This window comes from Monomorium pharaonis, unplaced genomic scaffold (genome assembly GCF_013373865.1).
Source record: "Monomorium pharaonis isolate MP-MQ-018 unplaced genomic scaffold, ASM1337386v2 scaffold_37, whole genome shotgun sequence".
In the NCBI taxonomy this organism is placed as follows: Eukaryota; Metazoa; Arthropoda; class Insecta; order Hymenoptera; family Formicidae; genus Monomorium; species Monomorium pharaonis.
Genome location: NW_023415659.1, coordinates 70,458 through 96,749, shown reverse-complemented (window position 1 = coordinate 96,749; position 26,292 = coordinate 70,458). Strand labels below are relative to the sequence as shown.

Here is a 26,292-nt window from a genome sequence, read left to right as displayed (position 1 = left end):
AAAATCCCTATCTCGTCGAAGAGCAGGCGGATGTTTTGTTACACACCACTAGATAAAGAGATGCGAAATGCTATCGCGCGAGAACCAATATTTGATATGCTGAAGAAAGTTGGAGCGACCAAAAAGAGACTGCTGTTTACAAGAATTTGGCGCCAGTTTACCGGATAATATATTTAATGTCAGTATGAGATCGGTCTGCGAGGGTAGAACGCCGAGGACGAAAGCGACAGAGAAAGTCTATACCAATAAACCCTTGTCGCCTGAAATTAAAGTTATAAATATGTCTAATAGCGACGAGTGCATCAGCAAAAGTTTGTAAAGCGAAAAATTCCGATAAATTACCTACGAAAAAAATCGAGATCGCTGTTCAGACAGCACCAGAAAAGATTAGGAGTTCAGCGAGAATAAAGGCATACAAGTAAATTACCTCAAGAGAGGGACGTGCATCCAGCACATCCAGCAAGGAAGCAGCCACGCGAGTACCTCATCCGATTGAACCGATAGTTACTATTATTAAACCGGAAGCAGATAAAGCAGCATTAGTAACAATAGAAATAATAGAAATAATAGTAACAATGATAACAGTGGCAACAATGCTAGCAGTGATAGCAATGGCAATAGTAGCAATGTTAGCAATGATAGCAATGCAAGCAATGGCAACGGTAGCAATGTTAGCAATGATAGCAATGCGAGCAATGGCAACAATGGCAGCAATGGCAGCAACAATTCATCATGCTCAGAATTAGTGGCATGATCATCGAAGTTGGCAAGAAAGAGGTGATTGTAACACCTAAAAAAAGAAAGAGCAGCGTAAGAGCGTCTAAACGACCATCACCTCGAATTTATCAAAAGATCCGCTCAACGCCCGTCAGTTCTAAAGGGACGTCACCCATGAAGAAATGCTCGAAGACTCAGCCAGGCATTCGTCAAACTCCCCAGAAGAAGAGGAGATGTCTGGACACACCGGATACAGCCACTAGAAGAGTTAATATACACATAAGTAGATCTGATCAAGTCGGCGACGAGACAGATCCGTCGCAAGAAACGAGAGTGTCGATAGATGCCAGCGCGGAAAGCTCGCAGACACTTTCAGGCGTGAACGGCGATTATGCTATATTGGGTACACCATATTGGATACGGACCCGAACGAAAAAGTGGATTCGAGTAAGGGACACCTCGGACACGTCGACATCGTATGCAAGTCCACCGCCGATAAGACCTAGATCAGCGCTTGATGCTCTGGCTAACGTTACCGCCAATCTTAGAACTGTTAGATTCTCCAGCGCCCGAGGAATTAAGAAGACAACAACGGGGACGTCAGTCCTGTTTCCATCACGCCGGAAACTCCTTCACCGCGTACGATGATGATGCCGTCGAACATTCCACATCGTGATGGGTTAGCAGGATGCTTAGATTTAACATGAATGATTCTCAGACTAATGACAGCGTTGTGATATCGACGCAAGATCAATCCACCTTGACAGAACATCGGACGTTTGTCAGAGATCTGAAACATCAAGACTTATATCCGCTACTTCACAGCAGCCGAATCTAAACTCTGTATATGTAAAAATCCCGAATGTAAATTGTTACATATGAAGCTTGACGATATTCAAGATTATGCTTTGAAAAATTGTCCTGAAATATTGAAAAAATATGAAGAACTGCAAAATTTGTGTTCAGAGAGAATAGCGTCTTTAACTGATCTCATCGAAAAAGTACGAAATGAGCAAAAAGGTAAGCATAATTAAATTATTTAAAATGTACAATTTGATTTTTTAAACATAAAGATTAAGGATTAAAGCGCTTATTCGGGTCGGCAGTGGATCTTGACGCTGAATAATTTTATTGTAATTTTAATTTTCCTAGCTCGTATAAACTTTTTGTTAGTCTTGAAACACAATTATTAAACACTAAATACTAATGCTAAGAAGCATCTATAAGATCCTCATCCTTTTTCTCCGAAAAAAAAACTAAATAATTTATTGTGAAAAATAATACCTCGACCAGGATTGAATTTTTTCCATAATAGGAAATATTTTTTGTGCTGTTGCAATTCCAATTAATTCTGTATAATTTACTGTTAATATAAAATAATATATTGAATTATAATTACAACAGATTGATAGTAGAACATTGCTTTTGTACAGAATTAAAATATATTACAGATATGGATTTTTCGCTAATCAGTCCAAACGATGAAACTAGCTTAATGCAATTACCTACACTAAAATCAACACGTAATGATACGGAGGCAATATGTAGGTTGATTGACAGTATAGAAACGATTCATATTTGTTACAGATATGGATTTTTCGCTAATCAGTCCAAATGATGAAACTAGCTTAATGCAATTACCTACACCAAAACGAACAGGTAATGATACGGAAGCAATACGTAGGTTGATCGATAGTATAGAAACGATTCATGCCCAACTTGCAAGAACTCTCCTTGAATCACAAAGAATTATGCAGGGAAGCGAAACGGTTTCAAAGGATGAGACCTCGTGTGATGCAGAAATCCAGGCGATCACATCTACTCCCAGAAGTAAATTAGTAGATACTGTTAAGGCACAAAAATCCAAAGTAGTAGAAGGCAAAGCTAAGCCAAAGATTATAAGTAATGAAAAAAGTTAATATACAGCTTAATCGATTTAAAATGCAGCAAAACCTCAAGCGACGACCTCGACAACGAAAACAACAGAGCGTAATTCTTGGCCACCGTGTACACTTCCTCTTTACGAAGAAGAGATAATAGAGAAATTGTCGAAAGAAATTTTAGAACAAAGTAAAAATTTGGACAAAGCAAGCATCGCCTTGGCAGCTTTGAAGAAAATGATGAAACTCAACATAAAATGTCATCTTTTAAGAATCTTAATATGAAACAAAGTGCCTTATTAGAACAAGAAAAAGACAATAATGTTGCAAGGAAACTTATTTCTACTGCAGAGGTAAGTGGCATGTTTTTATTTGTATACAGGGTGAGTTTTAATGACTGTCCCAACTTTTTACCATGAGAGATGGAATTACCGACTGCAATTTTAGTACACACATGTATGGACATATGCATGTGCAAATGCCATACATGTGTGTACTAAGATTGCATTCGGTAATTCCATCTTTCATGATAAAAAGTTGGGACAGTCATTAAAACTCACCCTGTATATAGGTTTAAAAATTATAGTATTTTATATGACATGTTGAAAACATGCTTAATACTATTATGTCAAAATTTCTATGTATAAATTACTTTATATAGAATTTATATTTTTAGACAATGAAAGAAAACAGTTTTTATTCCTATATTAACTGACATTCCAAAAATATTGCGCAATCATGGAATTGTATCATCAATGAACAGACCAAAACCTCCCGTTACACTATTAAATGGACTCTACAGGTAACATTAATCTAACAGTAAATTTCTGTTTATGAATGCAAATGTTTTAATTATAACTTTCTTTAAAACTTTTCACATTTCGCAAACTATTCTGACAATTCTGTTTTAATTTAAACAGGCCGGAATTAGAATCATCGGGACATGAATTATCAACAATAGTGGAATTTGATACAACAGATACAGCTAATAAAACTAGCAAAGCCCAGTAAAATCTAAACCATCTGTTCATGTGGCTCCTTTACCTGTTCAACAGAATCAAACATTTTTCAAAAATATCAGCAGATTCGTCATCTGGTATGAAACATTCTATTGAAAAATTACCTTTTGTACAGAAATCGCAAGAAACGACTGCGATTTGTAATTCTCCTGAAAAGTTAAAAAGTGTGACTGATTGTATTACGGAAACAAAAATTGAGGCTGAGCAGGAGGATATAGTCGAAAAAAGTAACAAACAGTTACAATGTAACACAACAACTGACGAACCTGTTTCTCAAGTGAAAGATAAGCTTGGTTCTTCCATCAGTACCGATCTTAATAATCCACATAAGGAAAGTAAACATAAAACGACGTCTACTAGTGTGTACAGTTTTTCTGGATTATCTGGTATTTCCGAAATGACGAGTTCCCCATCATCAAACATGTTAAAGCACAATTCATCTCCAGAAGAAATGGAAACAGCTTTAAAAAAAATTAGGATTAGGCTGGGCAGTTACGACATTAAAGAAAACTCGAGAAGCGAGTGCTCTTAGTTCCTCTTCAAATTCGGATGTTACGCCAATAAATACAGCTAGAAAAATGATTTCTCCTACTAAGAAACATCATGATTCGAACGGCTTTCCGGATATCAGTGACGTATCATCTATATCGATCAAAGAAGCTAGTAAAAGCACTGAGCAAGCTGTACTTTTGAAAGGGAGGACTTCTACACCTAAATTCCAAAATTCGAATTCCAACAGCGAAAGATCCAGTACTACAAATACATCTGAGAGCGTTCAAGATCCAAGCGATAGTTTAACTGTACCTAATGTGTCGCTTACAAAATCTGATAATAAACAATTACAAAGTCCCTGACAGAAAGTGTCTTATATGTTGATTGTTTACTTATTTAGAGATATATATATTATTGACTTTTTATGGAGATTGTAAAGGCATAATTGTAAAATATGATATTCTCAATATGTGGACCATTTTTTAACGTGACGTATAAATAATATATCTTAAACAATACATAATTGTCATAATAAATAGTGCGTTCATGCCTATTGTGAATAACTCAAGATAAAAGTCATGCATTATTTTTAAATATTACAATTCTATAAGATACTAAACAGACATTCATTATCTGGTGTTGCACTAACTATAATAAGATAAAATATTACAGCGAATGTACAATTTTTTAATATCTGATAATTGCTTTACAGAAAGTTTTTATACGCGTAAACTTTTTGTTATTTTATATTTTATTCGAGAAATAATTGCACTTATAGATATGAAATAATTTTTGATTTTATGTTATAATTATAAAAGGACGAAATAATCGAAACGATTGAATATTGTAAATTATGACTACTATCGCAAATTATGACCGATGATGTTCAGATTGAGATATGTTCTAATAATTTCAAACATTGGATTACATACAATGAAATATCAAGTTGTAAAGAGTATATGAAATTAAAAGACTGACAGCGTAACGATTTTTAAGACATGTATACTTTGTAAAATAGAGAAATTATAAGATAATGTTTAAGAGACAAGATATATTTGAATTGAGTATGAAAAGATAAGAAAAAAACATTTACATTAGTAATTTATATATACATATACACATACATATTTATAATTTATATTTATAATTTATAATTATAATTTTTATATTTCTGTGACAAAAAATATATTTAGTAGTATTATAGATTTATCCTGTATATTATATTTAGTAATATATTACGTATACATTGCTAAGTATAACATAGGATGAATTATAATCGAATCTAATAATTTTCAAAAACATAAAGAGAGATATAAATTAATTTCCTTTTAGGGTCGGTTGTTCCAACTTCTTAGTAAACTATCGGATAAATATATGTTTGTCTTTATTTATTTAAAAAAAGAAATGAAGATAGACACATGCTTACCTGGTAGATAAGTTTACCAAGAAGTTGGAACAACCGGCCCTTAAACATTTAAAACAAAAAATATAGTATAATATTGTATAAAAATATCTAAAATTATATGTAATTTTCGTCCGACTCGAATGTTTTGAACTTATATTTTTACCGCCTTTTTAATTCTGAGGCAAGATGAAAGGAAAAAGACCATCTAAAATATATAATGGATTGTGTTTGGAAACATCATCCATGTGTTTTCCATGTATTTTATTCTTGTTGTTCATCGATTATTAAACAAGAATAAAATGATATCTGAAGGACACTCGGATGATGTTTTCGAAACCTTTCCCGTCGACAAGTTGGCGTTGCCGCCACCGCGGGTCGTTGTTAGCGCTGGTTTCGTCTTTGCAACAGTGAGTTTGCATGGAGAATGAGCAGAGGCGGTGCTCTCGGTAACGACAAGGAGTATGTGTGTATATGCTTAGGATGTTGACGGTACATACTTTTCTTCACGGATCCTCTAACGCTTTCAAAAACGCGATGAGCTTTCTTTGGCGCATTTAACTGCCGAGGAAAACTAGGATTGCTACGAGCTAGACACGAGAACTTGAGAAGACATCGCTGGGGGAGAGAGGGACTCCCGTCAGGATCACGGAGCCGAGCCGAGACCCGAGACTCGTTCAGTGCCAAACGTGACGAACGCCAAGCGATACGGTTCGTAGGTGGAGTGCAGAGAGCGAGAAAGAGAGAGAGAGAGAGAAAGAAAAATCCTGAAGATTTCTACGAGAAGTTGACGCGTGACATCCGACGATTGTGCACGCATCATCGTGACGCCAAACACGAGAAGTAAATTTACGGTCCCGCGCCGAGCCGCCTCTCCGCGCGCAACCGTCCCGTAGCGATATTCACGTTTTCAGCCTCAGTCCTCGTTTCCCGCACTCTCCCCGATTATGTCAGTAAATTGGAGAATTACGACACGCCGTTTGTTTGGGAGCTATTGCTGAGTATCCTAAGCAATGAGCTTCTCCCTGGAATTGCCAGACATAATTTTAGAAGCATAGTAAGTAAGCTGTCGTTATTACTTCCTTCAAAAGGAGTGCACGCCGATGTTAGCAACTGATATCTATCTAAGAACGTTGGGATGCTCGCTTTACAATATTGTACAGTCGATTAGACTGAAACAGTCAGCGAGTTCTTGGGAATTCTTGTTATTTGTGCATATCATAGATCTTTAATTCGCAGCTACTTTAAGGGAGAAAGTCAGAAACCAAAGAAACCAAAATATTTTAAATATGTATATGTAGTGATCATTTTTCAGTTATATCTTAAGCTTAAGTTCAAAGCAAATTGTTTTGATTGACCTTGAGAAATATACATTTATTTTGTTATTTAAATTTATTTACAATTGTATATATTTATTTTAACATTTGAAGCATATTTTTGAATAATTACATTATTTTTAGATTGATACAAGTCAGTAACTTTCTGATATTTTGCTTTATATAAAAATGATTTTTCTTGTCTATAATTGAGATGAATAAGGCAATTGAATTATCTTTATATATACTTATTTGTTGTAGAATTGTATTTTCCATAGTTCAACAGTTATTTTTAATTTGTTATAATGTTTATTGAAATTGATATAAATTAGTAAAACTTTCTGATAGTTTACTTTATATAAAAATTCTTTTCCCTGTGTTTAATTGAGATGAATATGGTAGTAATTTGAATTATCTATCTATCTATACATACAGCACACACACATATACATACACACAACACATATATATATATACTGTTATTTGTTTTAAAATGGAGTTTTTCATGGTTGTTTGACAGCCATTTAAAATTTGCTATGGTATTTATTTAGATTGATATAAATTAGTATTTTCCTTGATTTTGTATAAAATTTTTTTCCTCATATTCAATTAAGATAAATGATAGGACAATATTCTTGAATTATCTATATACTATCATGTGTATTTTTTAAATTGAATGTTTCAGTAATTATTCAAAATTTTTTGGAATATAAAATAATTGCAAAACTATGTAATATAATATAAAAGATTAATACACTATTAGATATTTATACACATTCTAATAAAATTTCTATATAAAATTGTGTTATTTGTAGAAAATGTTATATTGAATGAAAATCTGTTTTTTTGCAACAAATTATATGTTAATCTTAATTATTCCAGATTGAAGAGGATATATGGAATCAAAATGGCACGCAGACGTAAAAACCGAAGTAAAAGCATCTGAGAAGTCATCTCATAAATATGTACCTGTACGCAAATCTAGCCGACAAATAGCTAAGAAACAATTGGAAGAAAAAAAGATAAATGGATATATTACGCAGATATCTTGCTCAAACAATTCGGAAGACTCTAAGTCTACTAGCGAAGGTCATAGCCATCAAGTTCTTTCAAAGAAGAATCAAATGTCTCAGAAGAAACACAACAAACATAAAGAAAAAATTTCCAGTAACAGTGTAATTATAAATAATGATAATGCTGTATACAGTGCTACTCAATATAAACATGATGTAAATGAGAGTGATAGTCAAGATGATATGGATAATGCAATTAAAAATTCAGAAAAACTCAGTCCAGAGGATGTGCATCAGGTTGTTATTGGTAATCCAAGTTTGAGTAGTGAATCCACATCTGCGTCAACCAAAGTAGAACCATGGCCAGAGGATGTTGTAGAGGAAATGATAGTCTGTGAAGAGATGCAGGTGGAGGAAAACATTGCAGACAATAGACATGGTTATTCCTTGACACAGGACAATGTTGTAATTGAAGAAGTATTACTTGTAAATGAACCTAATCTAGAAAACAAGAATTTTGTAGAATTTACTGTGATACAGAATGAAAATGGCGATGAATCCATGGCAATGGCATCTAAGTTAGAAAAGATTCCGAATAATGAATATCATGCTGTTGGGAAAGATGTTAATAGTGTACATATGAACAAATCAGAAAATTCCATATCAGTCATGCATACAGATGAATCGGTAACTTTGTGCAGTAGTGGAAATAGTAATACTACAGAATCTAATATAGATAAACCTTATATCAACAAAAAGAAAATGGTATTGGAAGAAAGGAATAGTAAAAAACAAAAGAGCAAGACATTTTATGATAAAATTAGAAAGGAAATTTCAGAGTCAATATCTGAAAAAGTTCGATTATGTTCTATTAAAGATGATTCTAGTTCTTCTATGGAAGAAGATAATTCCAAGTGGAAGAGCAAGCTCTTACTAGAAAAAAATATGCATGTAGATTTGTCAAAAGAAGATTCATTTAATAAAATAGATAACAAATTGGCGGATATGCAGATAAGTGAATCTTCACAAGAGATACAAAAATTGGTGAATGATCTTTCTAATGTAGAAAGTGCCGATTCTCCAATACAAACTCCTTTAAATCTAGAAAAGCTATCACCAGTTCAATTAAATATCGATGACGAAAGCAGTTCGTCAATATTAGATAAAATGGAACAATTACATTGCCCAAATAATTCTGTTAGTCCTCACATTAAGGAGATATTCTCAAAAACGGCGGAACTCAACAATATTATTAAAAATCAAGAACAAAATATTTTAGAATCCAATTCTTGTATTGATAAACTTCAATGTACAGATCGAGTTTTATTAAAGTCAAAAATTACACAAGACAAGAAGAGTACGAGTCAGCAAAAGAATTCAGAGCATTTAACAACTACTGATGAATATCAAGATAGTGAGGGAGATAACAGCAAAGTTGATAATGAAGATATGAAGTTGAGCAGCAGCAGTGAAAACAGTAATGACACCTTATTATCATTAACCAATTACAAAGGACGAGAATTTGATATAAAAAACACAATTAATAATACAAGTGATCTTGACAAAAAAATTGAATTTAGAAGTAATGAAAGCATTGATATAAGTTCTGAAAAAAATAGTTCAAACAATTCAGGTGTAAGACGAAGTAGTAGAATTCGGTCTATTGGATTAATGAAACAAAGGTAAAATAATGAAACAAAATAAAATACAATTTTTATTCTTAACATATAAAAAATTTATAGATATATTTGTATTATTTTTATATGATAAAATTGAGATATCTTTTTATTAACTTTTATAGATAATCTTTAGTAAAAAAGTTCTATTTTAAATTGTAATGATTTTTAGTTTTTACATATGAATGAATATACTTTTCTCTATATTCTTTAGGTTACAAAATTTTATACAAAGAAATCAATCTTTTTAGATCTCGCGGACGTGGCTTGGTTACAAAACCTAATATAGATAGCTCAAAAGCTATTCAACAAGAAAAAGAAAAAGTAGTTAATAATATAAATTCTTCAATTATTCAGGAAGTAAAAATAGATAACTCAGAGACTCAATGTGATAAGGAAAATAGTTCTAACAAGGTCTCAACATCGATTGATACTTTGACACCTATAAATATTAGTTATAATGTGACAGGATATGATTCTGATTCTTCAAAGCCGGTTAAAGTAAAATCTCGTTGGCGGAGATCGAGTGAACTTGAAATGGGTGGATCAAACACAGGATTTGGATCTATCATTGCCCCTGTGTCAATGATTGGATCATCTATTGTACTTCCTTCTGAACGTTATGCACCAGTAAACATAGGAGAATCCACGTCATCAGAATCGAAACATAATGTTATTAATACAAATGTAAAAGTTTGTACAGAAACAGAGCAAAGTAAAGATGTACCAGTGATATCTAGTAATGTTTCTACTGTTTCAACAGTAGCACAAATTCCAAAAACTATAGGAGCAAAGATTTTGTTGCCGATGGTTCTTGAAACAGAAGATAGAGAAATGGAAGAAAGACTGAGTCAGTTTGAACACTTGCAAGAAAATTTATATCTTACTGAAAGGTAATATACATGCGAAATTAAGAATTGAAGCGTTAATGATGATCTTTTTCGTATATATAAGTATTCTTAAGATAATATGTATACAGTTTTTAATATATTAAATATAAGATATTAAATATATTTATAATATTTATGTTATATTAGATATACAAACAAGGAAACTAAAAGAATGGTATGTGATTGTTTCTTAACGGAAGAAGAAATTGAGAGAGGAGAACTCGGTTGTGGAGAAGATTGCCTTAATAGACTTCTCATGATAGAATGGTAAGTTTTTTTTTAATATGATTTAAATTTATTGAACATGGTAAGCAAGTAAAAATAATAATGGAATAAAGTAATACTTTCTTTAGATACAGAATATATAAATAAGTATATAGCAAAATAGAAATAAATTACAAAAATAATGTTTTATATTTATTAGTGGACCTAGATGTGTAGTAGGTGATAGATGTACAAATAGAAGATTTCAAAATTGTGACTATGCCAAATGCGAAGTTTTTCGAACAGAGAAGAAAGGTTTTGGGTTACGTGCTGTTGCTGACATTATGGCGTAAGTAAAATTTTAAGTGAGCAAGAAATAAATGAATAAAATAAAATTAAAAAACAAAAGATTTCTTATTCTTACATTGCTTTTATAATTGCAGGGGTGAATTTATAATGGAATATGTAGGTGAAGTTGTAGATCCAAAGGATTTTAGACGCCGGGCAAAAGAATATTCCAAAGATAAAAACAGACATTATTATTTTATGGCGTTAAAATCTGATCAGATTATAGATGCTACTATGAAAGGAAATATATCTCGATTCATTAATCACAGCTGTGATCCAAATGCAGAAACGCAAAAAGTGAGTGTGTATTTCATCCTATAAAGTAACATATTGATGAAATTAGTCTTATAGAATATTAAAAGTTAATGCACATTTTACTGATAAATTTAATTACTTTTTAGTGGACAGTAAACGGAGAATTACGAATAGGCTTTTTCAATACAAAATTTATAGCAGCTGGCGAAGAAATTACTTTTGATTATCATTTTCAACGTTATGGGTATGTTTTTTTTTTAATAGTTACGGATATATTTACATTAATAATTATTACTTATTATTTACTTGTGTAAATATAAAATTGTGACTACATAAATATAAAAATAGAATATTTATATTTTCATTGGTGTAATTTGTTATATGTTTAAATAATAGCAAAGAAGCTCAAAAGTGTTATTGTGAGGCACAGAATTGTCGAGGTTGGATAGGCGAAACACCTGAAGAAGAAAAGGAGAAGATTGAAAAGAAAGAAAAACGTTATGAAAGAGATACGAAAAAGAAGAAGGAAGAAAAGAAACCTGCTGATTATATGGAGGATGAAGACGTAAGTACAATTGCGCAATTAGTATTATATTACACGAGTTAACATTATTTGTTGACTTCTCCATTCTTTTACATTTTATTTTAGTTGGAGGAAGAAATAGACAAGTTGTGTTCAGGTGGTTTGAAAAACCGTGCACATACCTTAACATTAAGTAGATTGATGGTTCGCAGCAGAGAATTAGAACATAGAACACGTTTATTACGTGTCATTCAAAGTGGTGAACAACCATGTCGAAGATTATTCTTGGATTATCATGGATTACGTTTGATTTGGAGTTACGTTATGGACATTGCCACAAACGAATCGGAAGAAGCTCAACAATTTCGCTTGGAAGTGTTGAAAACTTTAAGTACACTGCCAATACCAAATAAGACGATGTTAATGGATAGCAAAGTCTATAGTGTAGTTGAAAGGTGGTCGAAGAGATTATATCTTTCTCCAAATGTTGATTCCCCAGAAGATGATCAGATTAAATCAAAGATGAACTGTGAAGAGTTGAATAGTAATTCTGATAACAGTGAAAAGAAAAGTCTTGATGAACATCTGAATGACATTCCAGATAAAAGTAATAATAATATCGAAAATTGTTTGGCAGTTTGCGAAATTAAATCAGAAAACACGGACCAAAATCTTATCCCTGATTTAGCTTCCAGTATTCTTGCTGAATGGTCCAATTTGAAAGAAGTTTTCAGAATACCGAAAAAAGAAAGAATTGAGCAGATGAAGGAGCATGAAAGAGAAGCAGGTTATTTTCGAGAATATACATATATAATGGCATCGAAAACCAAAATATTTATGTAATATTACTTTAATTTTTGTTGTAGATCGAGGATATAAAGAAGAATTGGAGAAGGAAGAAAAAAGAAGCACGTTGTCATATGATAGGTATATACTTATATTTTTAACGTATTACTGTTATACAAATGTTTGTATTTCTTAATAATGTGCAATTGTAAATAGACGTTAAATTTAACATTCTAATTTATTAATTTTGTTAACATTTTAGGCATAGATCTGATAGATATAATCGGAATGAAATAGATAAACGTGGCGATAGAAGACGAGGACGAGAATCTCCAGAAGCTGATCATAGTAGAACGAAAGATAAAAGAATAGAAGAACGGAGTCTAGTTCCTATACCACGGCAAACAATGACAAAGTATGAACGTAGGCAATTATTTGCACTTAAAGTTGCGAAAGAAGAGGAGGAGAGACAACGTCGTCAACAACAAGAATCCTGGCAGGAACATGAAAACAGATGTTTGGCATTGGGTATAGATCCCCATACTACTGCCATGGTTGATCCTCAAACTGGTTATCCTGTTTTTTATAATCCAACTCTAGGCCAATGGCAGCATTATTCTACTCAAGGCAAGATTTATTAATATATTTTACCTTATGTTCAGAAATATTAATTTTTATAATTAAAGATTAATATAAAATTTAAATATCTTTAATTTGAAAAATGTAATATTATTTTTACAGATGGAGGAGAAGTAACGCAACCATGCACTCCTGTATATGTGGGAAGTGCTCAATCTACTGCTATAATAGGTCAGAATTCTCATATATTACCATCAGGAATGACAACTGACATGTCGTCTGGAATTACGACTGGCATTCCACCTGGTGTACCGCCACCTGGTGTAGCTTATTCGTTAAGTCAAACGTCTGTGTTCAATCAAACATCTTCCTACTCTTTGATATCACATCCGCAACCATACACCGAAGGGCAACTACCTCTTCCAAATAGTTTAGTATCTATTTATAATGTCATTCTTTCTACAACAATTTAAGCGTCTCTTTATATTCACTTCGAAAATCCCACAGATCACCAATTCTCTAATCTTACGCCCGTGGAGAGCGTTACGAGTCGACCACAACCTGAAATTTCAGCAATAGATTTGCCACCGAAATGGAAGAGTGCGACGGACAGCAGAGGTAGAACGTACTATTACCACGTGAAGGAAAGAATATCGCAATGGTTACCCCCGCCACCCGATCACATCGGAGTACAGCCAGATTCGTCATCTACCTCGGAATCTAGTGAGGAGTCTAGTTCATCAAACGAGGATGACGAAGATATTGATGATGATCATAATGATGATCAAAGAAGTGATGATATGGAGGCAAGTAGCGTTATAACAGAGAGTCCTTTGAGCACATCTAGGCCAAATGTATCTAAAAAATTAGGTGGTCATAATCCAATTGGAAGTTCACTGCCGTTTCCTGAATCTAAGAAGAGAAGAGATGGATTGGTTCAAGAAAGAATTATTAGTGTAAGTATAATAATTTATTTTTTGTATCCATCTTATATTAATATCAAGATGTACTTTTAAAAATTTATATGTTTAAAAAAAACGGATTTTACTCTATTTTCTACACCACAATATTAAATTTGTTAATATTACAACATGTGACTTCAGCTTTTGCGTAATTTCATTGTTATTTATATTACAGCCACGTAGGGAAGAGGATCGTATTGATCATAAAGCATATAAAGAAATAAAAGAAAAACTCCGGCGACAAAAAGAGAGGACAAAGCTGAAAGATCATGTTGAAAAGTTAAGGAAACATAGACGAAGTAATAAATTGAAATCTCATTCGCGACATGGATTGAACAAGTTGCAATCAACATCAGCCGAAATGTCTCCTTTGTCCGAAAGGAAAATCAAGGATACATTTAGAATAAACATGGCTAATGTGATGGTTCACTTTTTAAATCCGTATAGGAAAAATGACTGTAAGCAAGGGAGAATAACCAATACCGAAGATTTCAAGCATCTAGCTAGAAAGGTATGTTTAATTTAGGCACATGAATTTAGCATACACGACAGTGCTCTTTATAATATTATATATTCTGTTACAGTTAACACATTTTGTACTTGCAAAGGAATTAAAACATTGTAAAAGCGTGGATGAGCTACAATGTAATGATAACGTTAAACATAAAGCAAGAGATTTTGTACGTAAGTACATGAGCAAGTTTGGAGCAGTGTATCAGAAAAGTACAGACGAAGATTAGTTGTAATTTAATAAAAAATGGAAAATTGTTATTTATTGCCTGAGCATTTTGGCTATATTATGAAATATATTTAGATAAATATATTTAGGCTGTAGATATACATTTATAATTGTATTATTGTATTATAAAATAGAGACAAGTTTGTACATGCGTGATAAACGTTTTTTCATGGTTTAGCAATTAATAAAATTTTAGTCAATTTTTAATTTTCCCAATTTTTATTTTTTAATTATACATTATGTATAAACTTGACACATGTTCATTTATACATGCCAACCACACAATGTTGTATCTTTTATAATGTTGTATATTGTAACTTATATGCCAATACACACACACAATGTAAAAAATATCTATTCTGATAGAATTGTTTAAGATTTAAACCTACCTTTCGGTATCAGTGTCTTAAAGTTAATACTCAAATAAATATTTATTTTATACGTTATGCAATATAACTTCTGTAAATAATAGATTGTAAATGAATTTTTAACTTTGAATGAATTATTGTGCTTTATAATAACTAGACAAAAGATAGAAACAGATCTTGCATTTATAAATTTAGTTTTGTATTACTGACGTTTTGTTTTTACATTATAAATAAAAGATGCGATGCGCGATTTTCAAAACGGAAGATGTAACACATTAAATAAAAAATTCTACATTTATTAATAACTATTTTTTTTAACAATTAGCAATCTATATTATATAAGTAATTTTGTCTGTTTACTTAACATTAATATATTTCAATTGTGAAATAATTTTGTTTATCATTTATGTTTGTAAATGTGCCCTTTATATGTATATAATTCTAATTTTTAAAAAGGCACAAGTTTGCCAGTTATTATAAAAATATAGATATTATGATCCAACTCTAGGCCAATGGCAGCATTGTTTCGTCCTTATAAAAATGTATTACTGCGTACCTAATATTAAATTGGCCAGTAATTTGTACTTTTAAGTATTAAGAAGAGTTGAATCATAATTAATAAACTGCTGTTTAGCACTCAAAGTAAATAATAATACCAGCCAATTTAATACTACTCGAATCAGAGTATTAAATTTTTTAAGGGCACTCAATATATTTATTAAAATTTATTAATATTTTTTTATTTTCACAAATGTTGATTTTTATAAACAAACATTTATATAATTTATGAAATTTAAACATCTAATATAGAAATTTTTTTCCATTTTATTTATCATCTCACAGTGATATCGGTAATATTATGTGCTAAGTATGTGGAAAGATACAATGATGCTAATAGCACTTTAAACGTAAATAGGACAGCGGCCTTAGAAAATAGTCATCTTAATTTTAAAAAAAGATCACTTTTTACAAAAAAATTTTTTTATTCACAGCTTATTTTAGGCTAATGTGATTGGCTGATTCCTTTATACGATTACGTTTGGATAAGCCTGGGGGTCGATAAGAAAGTGAAAATGTGAAAAGTGAGTAGCACTGTCTCCATTGATTGGTGTATACTTTTAGGATTAACGATATACACCAATCACTGTTGCTCACTTTTCACATTTTCACTTCTTCAAAAAATAGAATCGACCCCCTGGATCTACAATAGGTGTAGTAAGTATTCGCTCACATTTGACCGAAAGTGAACGTTTTTTTAAATAATACTATGTGTAATCGTTTGTATTTTGTATGAAGAGGTTTGAAGTGTAATTAACAAGGTTTGTGAGTCATTCGTTTATTTGTAATTAATTAATTATTTTTTCACCCAACACTTAGCCGGAATATATTAATTGCACAAAGTTATTATACAGAATCGTTTAAATTGTTTGTATAAAAAGTTATGAAGTAAAAGAATCAATCAATCAGAGTCGTCTATTTCCCTCCCCAGGATAGAAATAAAGGCCTCTAATTGGTTAATTCTCTTATGCATTATGCATTTTGTATTATGTAGAAAGGCTATCACACACAAAATGCATTATCTGCATAAGCACAGCATAATGGCTTCGACAGACCAGCGCGATTATGGCTCTGGCACACTAGACGCGATAAGCGACGAGCGATGAGCGATATCCAATAAGAGTTCTGCTTTTTCCAACATGGCGATAAAATGTTCGAAAATGTAGAGCTCTCATTGGATATCGCTCATCGCTCGTCGCTTATCGCGTCTAGTGTGCGAGAGCCATTATTGTCGTGGGCGACGCGCGATATCCAATGGGCATACAGAGATGAGCGGAAAGGTGGTCGCTCATTGGACATCGCGCGTCGCGCGCGACAGAGTCGCCCTGGGGCTCGATTCTTGAAGTCATTCGCAAGAGAAACGTATACGCAAGTACTCGCTCTAACAGAAAGTTGTAAGTTTATTGGTTAATAGCCATACGATAGCCAATAAATTTCCAACTTTTCTGTAAGATCAGAATTTGCGAATACGTTTCTCTTGCGAATGAATTCAAGAATAGAGCCCCTGGGGCCCGATTCTTGAAGTCATTCGCAAGAGAAACGTATACGCAAATACTCGCTCTAACAGAAAGTTGTAAGTTTATTGGTTAATAGCCATACGATAGCCAATAAATTTCCAACTTTTCTGTAAGATCAGAATTTGCGAATACGTTTCTCTTGCGAATGAATTCAAGAATAGAGCCCCTGGGGCCCGATTCTTGAAGTCATTCGCAAGAGAAACGTATACGCAAATACTCGCTCTAACAGAAAGTTGTAAGTTTATTGGTTAATAGCCATACGATAGCCAATAAATTTCCAACTTTTCTGTAAGATCAGAATTTGCGAATACGTTTCTCTTGCGAATGAATTCAAGAATAGAGCCCCTGGTCTTTAGTCCCTTTCTCCTCTGTCTCTTTCCCCATTTAACGTTCTGAGCTCCGAGGCGGTTGCCGGCGTCTAAAAGTCTATATAAATGCCAGGCAACAGGCAAATAGTCTTTAGGTTTTTTTTTTTAAATTCAATTCAATAAGTTTTTTAAAAGTGCTGTTGTATTTTATATAGTAATTTTATTATAAGAAAATAATTTCGTTTGATTGGTATAATTATAACATAATTTATATTTACTTAATTTTTATATTTTTTCTGAAAAAGTAATTTTATAAATGTTTGATATAAAAAAAAATGGAGAGCGACCTTTATTCTCTGAAAGGAAGAGTGTCTAAGCCCTAAACGAACTCTACACCCCCATTTATGCTCTCATGTGTACTAATATATATTACCATCAGTACAAGTTCAGAATTCTCGATGCCTATATATATAGTAAAGAATAAACGAACAGTACTTGTGAGAAATATATTAATATATTGTGTATTTCAAAAGTATCGTCACTGTCCATCTAGTGGTTAATAAATGATTTAATTACAGTGGGTATAAGACACCGGCAACCCCCTCGGAGTCAGAACCTCAGAACGTTAAATGGGGAAAGAGGCAGAAGAGAAAAAGGGACGAACTCAGCCGCGAACGTAGCCGAGTGCGCGACGGCTCACGCCGATCGCAGTCGAGTGCGCAACGGCTCACGCCGATTGCAGCCGAGCGTGCGTACCTCACGGATAGGGGGAGTGCAATGTGTGCGTGAGCGTGCCCGGGCTTGAAATCGCATCACAGGCTTATGGTATATTCACACAACTTGCATAAACGCATAAGCATATGCATAAGGAATTCGATTGGTCTATTTTCTTATGTAAATGCTTGTAAACCAATCAATTTTCTTATCTATATGCTTATGCGCTTATGCAAATTTGTGTGGATATACCATTATGCAGCTTATGCATTTCGTGTGTGATGGCCCGAAGTTTGTGCAGCAGCTCCAATTTGTATCAATTTTTGTATATACTTGCAAAGAGTAACACGTCTGGTATATATGTTAATAAGATATCTAATGTTAAATGCTTTGAAAAGGTGGGCTTTAGTTAATATTCCTAAGTAACAGTGCGATAATTAATCGTATTGTGTATCATCGTAAGTCTAATTTCTAACCTAAAAAAACACTCTAAATATAAGTTTACAACTTAGATTAAAATATAGTTAAATTACATTTTTTTATTTAATACGGTGATTAATCTTAACGTGATTATGTTTATTAATTAGAATTTATTAAGTTACATGTTATAAGAAAGTTTTAAAACTTAGTTTTTGTAATAAATAAAATATAATATAAATACATATGTAATAATTTGTGAATATATTTCAAGCTTTGATTTTATTAATTATTTGAATTATATTTTAGTTTTATATCTACAGAATGTTTAATTGTTAAATTATTAGACATTATGTGTGGATATTGTGTATATAAATGATATAGTTTCTATATGACATGTTCAAAAGCACTTTATACAATTGTATAATTTTTATATTTTATTTGTAATATAAAGGTTAAATATATTATTTCAAACTAAATTATTTACGTGAATATGTTTATCTACAAAACTATATGCCAGTAATTATGCATAAATAGGAGTATTTATATAAAACAGATTGCACTTTATATGATGGATGTATTAGAACCAGAATTAATTTGGGTTAATGGACAGTGCTATAGATTTTATGAAAGTACCGCTTGGAAAAACATTCATACGTCAGCCCCATATATGGAGGACAAAGAATCAGTAGATTCAAATGAGGAATCTGAAACTGATATCGAAATAGTGCCTCATGATACATCTTTTAAGCATACCTTTTATGTACCCAAGTGAGAATCTTTTTAAATATTATTTTATTATGATTATAATATTTAGTTGAATATATTAATAGAATATTTTTGTTGAATCAGAATTCAATTATGCAAGGATTGTATAACATAATAATTTAAGTTGAACAAAATATATGATGATAGTTTACATATTTTATCATTTTCTTATAACATTTTAGAATCTTTTACTCACATATAATTGGTACAAAAGGACTAACACGCAAGAAATTGGAAAATGAGACACGAACAACTATTGATATACCAAAAAAAGGAAAGGATGGAAATATTGGTAAAAATGTTTTAATATAATATTATTTCATTTAATATAAGGATAATATTAATTGAAATAATTAAAATCAAGAAAAAATTAACAAATGATTATAGCAGAATCTTAAAGCTCAGTAATATTTCTTATGTGGTTTTGTATACATTTTCTAACTCTTCACTGTGTATCATTATTTAATCTTGAAGCACAAATTCTTAAAATTGAACCAAAATAGTAATATCTTGCTATGATCGTTCATTGACTAAATGACTCAATCTCTCTCAATTATAATTGTGTTATATATATCAATTATTGTTTATAAATTCAATTAATTTTTAAACATTACCTTTTTTCTATTTATAGTTATTATTGGACGGGAACGTAAGGCTGTAATATCTGCAAGACACAGAATTGATTTACTAATAGAAGCTTCGAAGAAAAAGATAAATTACACACATTTTTTGTCAATTCCATTGAATAAGAAAGAAATAATTGATAAATATCTTTCTTTTAAGAACGAAGTATTGGAGAAATATGATAAAGCTACATATAATATTGATGAATCAATTTTTCAAACATCATCCAAATTACACATTACCATTGGAATGTTCAAATTATTTGATGATAATGACAAAAAGAATGCTATCGACGCTCTCATGAATTGTAAAGAAAACCTTATAGAGTAAGATAATAGTATATAATATATAACTAATTATAAAATTAAATTATATGATATTAATTTATTATATTTATTTAATTTAGTAATTGTATAAATTTGTAATATTTTAAAGGATTTTTGAATAATTATATTATAATCTGTTACAGTCCATTTATTGAAGAAAATGGACCATTAAATATACAGTTACAAGGAGTTGCATGCATGAATGATGATCCTACTGAAGTTAAGGTTTTGTATGCACAAATCACACACAATGAAAAGTTGCAAGAACTCGTTAATAAAATTGCTAATTATTTCATTGATATAGGTAAATTTTACACACTATGTACACAAACACACAGAATAATTACACATCTCTTACACATCTCTTTCAGAGACATACATTTTTTGTGCAAATATCAAAATAGTGACTATATTAATTTCTTTTAATATATAATTTTTTTTAATACATGTTTATATTAATATTAACAATTTTAATATTTATTCATAATTTTAGGTTTAATGGAGAGAGAATACGACAATATAAAATTACATGCTACTTTAATGAATGTATCATTCAAAAATGATTATCCAGCAAAACTTAAAGATAGATATAATGCAAGTGAAATATTAAAAGTAATAAAAATTAATTTTTATAAATTTGATTTATATGTATATAACTATATAATATATACAATTATAAAATTTGTAATAAAAACAATGCTAATTCACATTTTAGGTATATAGAAAAACATTATTTGGAGATACAATATTAAATCAGATTGATATATCTGAACTTCATACTGCTCCCAAGATGGTTATTATAAATCAATAGGCAGCATTACTTTTTAAATACAAGATATTATATGTATCAAATGTTTGCTATAATTGTAACAATATCTTTTTATTGCAAAAAAGTAAGTCAGAAGAGTCTATTATATGTATATGTGTACATACAATAGTAACATTTAATTATTTTGCATATTTCATTTTTGTTTTATTGTTTTACATATTATATAGATATATTTGTAGATTAACTCACATGATGGTCCTCCGATTCTTTATTACATATAATTGGATCATTTGTTTGGATTAGTTTTTTATCATTTTTCAAAAATTATTAAATGATTTTTACATATATTTTAATGTTTTTAAGAAATATTTATAAGATTGTGTATTTTATTAAAAAAAATATATATGAATGTGTTATAACTAATTATAGCGGCTCCAAGTAGTAAAAAGAAATTCTTTTTTTTAATACTAGGAGGGTAAGGCATGAATGACTCAACTGTGTATACTGTAAGGATTAAAAATATAATTAAGATAGATTCAATAAATTTAAAAATATAATTGTTTTATTTTTATTTTATATAGTTTTATTTTGCATTATCATAATTTTTTATCTAATCGACCCGAGTATTTCTGAATATTTTTCCATTTAAGTATAGTCAAGAATAGAGATTAAGGAAAATCCATCTTTTATAAGGATCATGAATTTCTGGAAGTTTAATTTGAAAAATTGAATCTAGAAAATTAGAGAGTGCAAAAGAGAGGAGAAAGTGTAGAAAAGGAAAGGGCAAACATTAGATAAAACAAATATAAGAAAATTTCTGAAAGAAGTCCTGTTAAGCACATGCTCAGGTTAAAAGATTATTAATTTCTTAGAAGACAAGAAATTAAAGCTAATTAGTTGTATTGATAAAGATTTGTACGTAAAAATCGAATTTGTGTAAAAAATGTAGATATTAATGGCACTAATATAATTAGAAATCTAGGAAACAAGAGTAGAGGAGAGGTAAATAAACTTTTTTTTTAACCTTTATCCATAGGTCAGTAGTGTTCGTTCCAAAAAAGCAACCTTTTAAATAAAGTAGATTTACATTTGTAAAGTTTAATGACTTTGTTTAGTTTAACTTTATTTTTATTAAACATAAAAGCTATATATAAGTTTCATTTAAGGTATAAGAGGAATGGTTTCTGGATTTTAATGGATATTGCTTTTCTAACATAAGGTTTAATAGAGTCTATGTATATTATAATTACAAAGAGAAATATTCAATATTAATTGAAATAAATAATTGTCTTTCCTCAATTCATTTTTTCCTTGAAAAATGTTGGTTTTAAGTTAAGTGAATAAAATGTACCCTTAAAAGTGTCAATTTAATATTATTTTCTAAATATATTGTATTATCTATGATATTTAAAGAATATTACTTTTATATCAATATAATAAGCGAATGAGCTACGACATTGGTCGAATCTTAATCACGTATTTTCTTTATCAGACTGTCAATAAAGTTTCTATCTGTTCAGTTTTCATTAGCGCCTAACCTCTTTTGTTAAATAAATCTAATTAATATTTGGTTAAAATAAGTATCGCAAAGCTGAAGTCCTGAAACTGTATAAATAATAAAAAGCAGTGGATTATACGTATAATTATTTTTTTTTCTGGAAAAAGAATCGGATAATAAAAGACGCATAACATTTTTAACTTGGAATTGTAAGCACTCCCAATCTGAGCAATATACATGATAAAAATTATAAATATTACAATTGTTGATGTTTATAAATATATATGGGAAGAAAAATAATATTTTTTGTAAAATAAATTAAAAGACAATCTCTAAACCGAACAAGTGTATTTATTTATAATCTAACAATTTGAAATAGGTGAGGTGATTTTTTACTTTTATTCACTATTATAATAATCATTCTGATGCCACAATCGTGTAGAATTTTTGTTTTGCATAAATTTTTTAAAATTTATGCAAAACAAAAATTATATATTTAAAATTTATATATATGCAAAAATTGTATTAATATAACTTTTAATTATTTAGAAATAACTATGTAATTTTATACACACACAAAATTTAAATACTTCTAAATATTTTCTAAATGTTTTTCTTTTTTTAAATATATAACTTTAATTTTATTATGTTTAGTGTTTATATAAGAACTTGTAAACATTTTGAGTTATTTGAATATATAATCCATAAACTATTACAAAAACAAAAATGTAATATATTTGTGAATAATTTTAGCATATTTATTAATATTCAAATTAAAATTAATAGTAATATTATTAATTTTGTTTAATAGGCGTAGCAAAAAATGGATATTGTAAGAAGATTGTTATTTTTGTGCATACTGATAGCTATTCTGCCATTTATACTTATAATAATCCCTTTATACCTACGGCATATTTTGTATACTGATATTGCATATGTGGTAACAGAATCCGATATTATAGAAATCAACGATGGGATTTCAACAATATTTTGTTCGGTAAGATGAGAAAAGAGTAAATGTGTAATATTTTATATTATTATATTTTAAAATATATACATTATTTTGATTACTATTATTATTAAGCTATTCTAATCTAAAAAAATTGATCAAAAATTTCACTATATTTATATTCATATTTATACATAAATAAGAATGTAAGGTCAATATAATGTACGTGATGATGTTGAAAAAGATATGATCTAATCTGGTATATTGTTTTTTTTATGTTTCACGAATATATTATAATAATTTAAAAAAGTATCTCTTTTTATTAACAGGAACATACTTTAAAAAATGAATGGCACTTTTAATGCTTTCCAAATGACTCATCGACCAGAAGTAACATCGAAACGAAAACATATAAGGCTTAAAAAGAGCATGAATTACCAGACGATACATTTGAGTATTGGGGATTTTATTATTGAAAAATGCGACTGTAGCACTTTCTGTGTGTTCGAGGTAAAAAATAAATAGAAACACTTTTCTTATAATCAAAGATATAATTTACTGATATAATTCTCCTAATTTCATTTATTTATAAATATACTATATATTAAAGAAAATATTTTCAGATTTGAGGGAGCCTCTATATTTGTGGTAAAAGGAGAGAAGAATCTACGCACTTGCGACTTATTGGATCACAATATTAATAAGCAAATGCAAGATGTTTTCGCACCAGGTGCAAATAAACAAGTTAAAATAATACTTCAATCAAATGCACAAGAAATTGATTCTGAAGAAACAACCACATTCGAACCTATTACAGCTATGCACAATATTGACGAAACAGAGGAATTAATTTTAAAAACAAGCTCTGAAAATCCTTTGGAAAGAAATTTTGAGAAAAATCCTAATAACAGCACTTCAATTTTTCAAGCTACGGATGAAAAATTGATGAACAGTTTAGAGACATTGTATCATGTTGCAACATCTTATATTTCTAAACATATAAACAGTTTTCAAGAAAATGTAAATAACACTAGAAAAGAGAGACATATTGAACATCATAAATGAAGAACAGTAAACGAGTAAAGGATGAAAGAATGAAACAAAGGAAAAAAGATGTTTATAGTTATGATAAAAAAATGCATTTAAAGAAATTAAAACAAATTTTGCTTTCACATAAAATCGAAGAGAGAAAGAAACAGGAAACAGAGGAAGAAGACGAGGTAAACACCAAAAGATTTAAAAGAAGTAGAGAACTCATAATACCATCTTTATTAGATCAAGGCATCAGGCATGGTGGAAATGCCGATCAAAATTACACCTCTAATTCCAGCGAAATGTCATCTATTTCCAGTTTCGAAAGTAGTTTATTAAATTGTTACAATGGAGACATACTATTAGCTCATGAATTTCAACCTTCGACTCAATGTACCAATGTTTCCTACCTACTCAATGGTAAACATATACAGGCAAATCACCATGTCGAACAAGATGGTTATTATTATTACATTTTTATAGCAATAACGATATTGTGTCCAATGATATTTATACGATTTTTGATATATATAAGCCAACTTTTCAATATGAAAACGTGACTAAATCATGTATCAATCAAACTGAATGCTCATTTCGTATAAGACCGTTGTCAGCGGATAGAGTAATTGTTGAAATACCAACCAAGGATGGTATAGATCAGAACGAGGACGACGTTGATATGCTAATTTCTATCTGTCAGCCACGAATGAGCACGTACATGATTTTCCCGATAGCAGCATTGCTCTTAATTCTTGGTTGTGCTTTTATATAAATAGATCGACTGTATTTAGAAGTACCTGCAGATATAAGTATAAGTAAGATTCCGTAAAATTATTATTCACAAATCAAGATATAAATTCTTTTAATACAAATTTACACGTGTGAAGCAATAAATTGATTGAAAATTCAATATGTAACAAATTGAGAAAATTATGTTTTTAATTAGATGTTTTTAATTATTGTTAATGTAACAAATTATTTATTTAAGATGAAAGCTATACTGATTAAAAGAATATAATTTATTATTTTTTAATGTGCTAATAAATTACTTTGTTTATCATAATTATAAATGATTATGTAGATAAAACTAGTATAAATGTGCATATATGATAGTATTTAGACTATCAAATATTCTTTTCTTTATTGATTTATTGATCCATCCATGGAATTAATTTTGTTTTCTTAATGAACATACTAATTGTATTCCTAACTTCCAAATAATTAAAAGTAAAGGCCATTGCACGTACATTTCCTTAATCGTAATCGTAAGATTTCGACCAATCACATTGCTCAAATTAATCATAACCGACTGAATTAACCAATCGTATTGCTCAATTTCTTACAATTACGATTAAGAAAATGTACGTGCAATGGCCTTAAAGATTCATTAGAAAAAAATGAATAATATTAAATAATATTTTTAATCAATTTCAAATTGTTATTTTTACTTTAATACTTCTTTATGTATAATTTTACTTGTAAAAATATCAATTATTAAAAAAAATATTTTCGTTATTAAAAAAAGTCGTTTTTAAGTTAAAGAAACTAAATGTGTCAAAATTGAATAGATATTCAACAATTCTGGATCATTTAATACTCTTCGATTCAAATGTGTATTCGAAATCCAAGTTATAAATGTTAAG

At 30.1% G+C, this 26,292-nt stretch overlaps 1 protein-coding gene and 2 pseudogenes across 1 annotated transcript; all 3 read left to right on the top strand.

Moving 5' to 3' along the window:
* Positions 1–184: 184 nt before the first annotated feature.
* On the top strand, positions 185–5,156 carry LOC118648315 (annotated as a pseudogene).
* A 2,562-nt stretch (positions 5,157–7,718) lies between these two features.
* On the top strand, positions 7,719–15,154 carry LOC118648318 (probable histone-lysine N-methyltransferase CG1716). Its single transcript, XM_036294648.1, is given in 15 exon segments — positions 7,719–7,748; positions 7,750–9,521; positions 9,767–10,408; positions 10,553–10,672; positions 10,830–10,958; positions 11,053–11,254; positions 11,359–11,456; positions 11,609–11,777; positions 11,862–12,522; positions 12,602–12,662; positions 12,784–13,148; positions 13,263–13,529; positions 13,608–14,056; positions 14,238–14,573; positions 14,647–15,154. Coding segments are annotated over 15 exon segments (5,442 nt in total). The 5' UTR covers positions 7,719–7,733; the 3' UTR covers positions 14,803–15,154.
* A 3,258-nt stretch (positions 15,155–18,412) lies between these two features.
* LOC118648319 lies at positions 18,413–25,482 on the top strand (annotated as a pseudogene).
* The last annotated feature ends 810 nt before the right edge of the window (positions 25,483–26,292 follow it).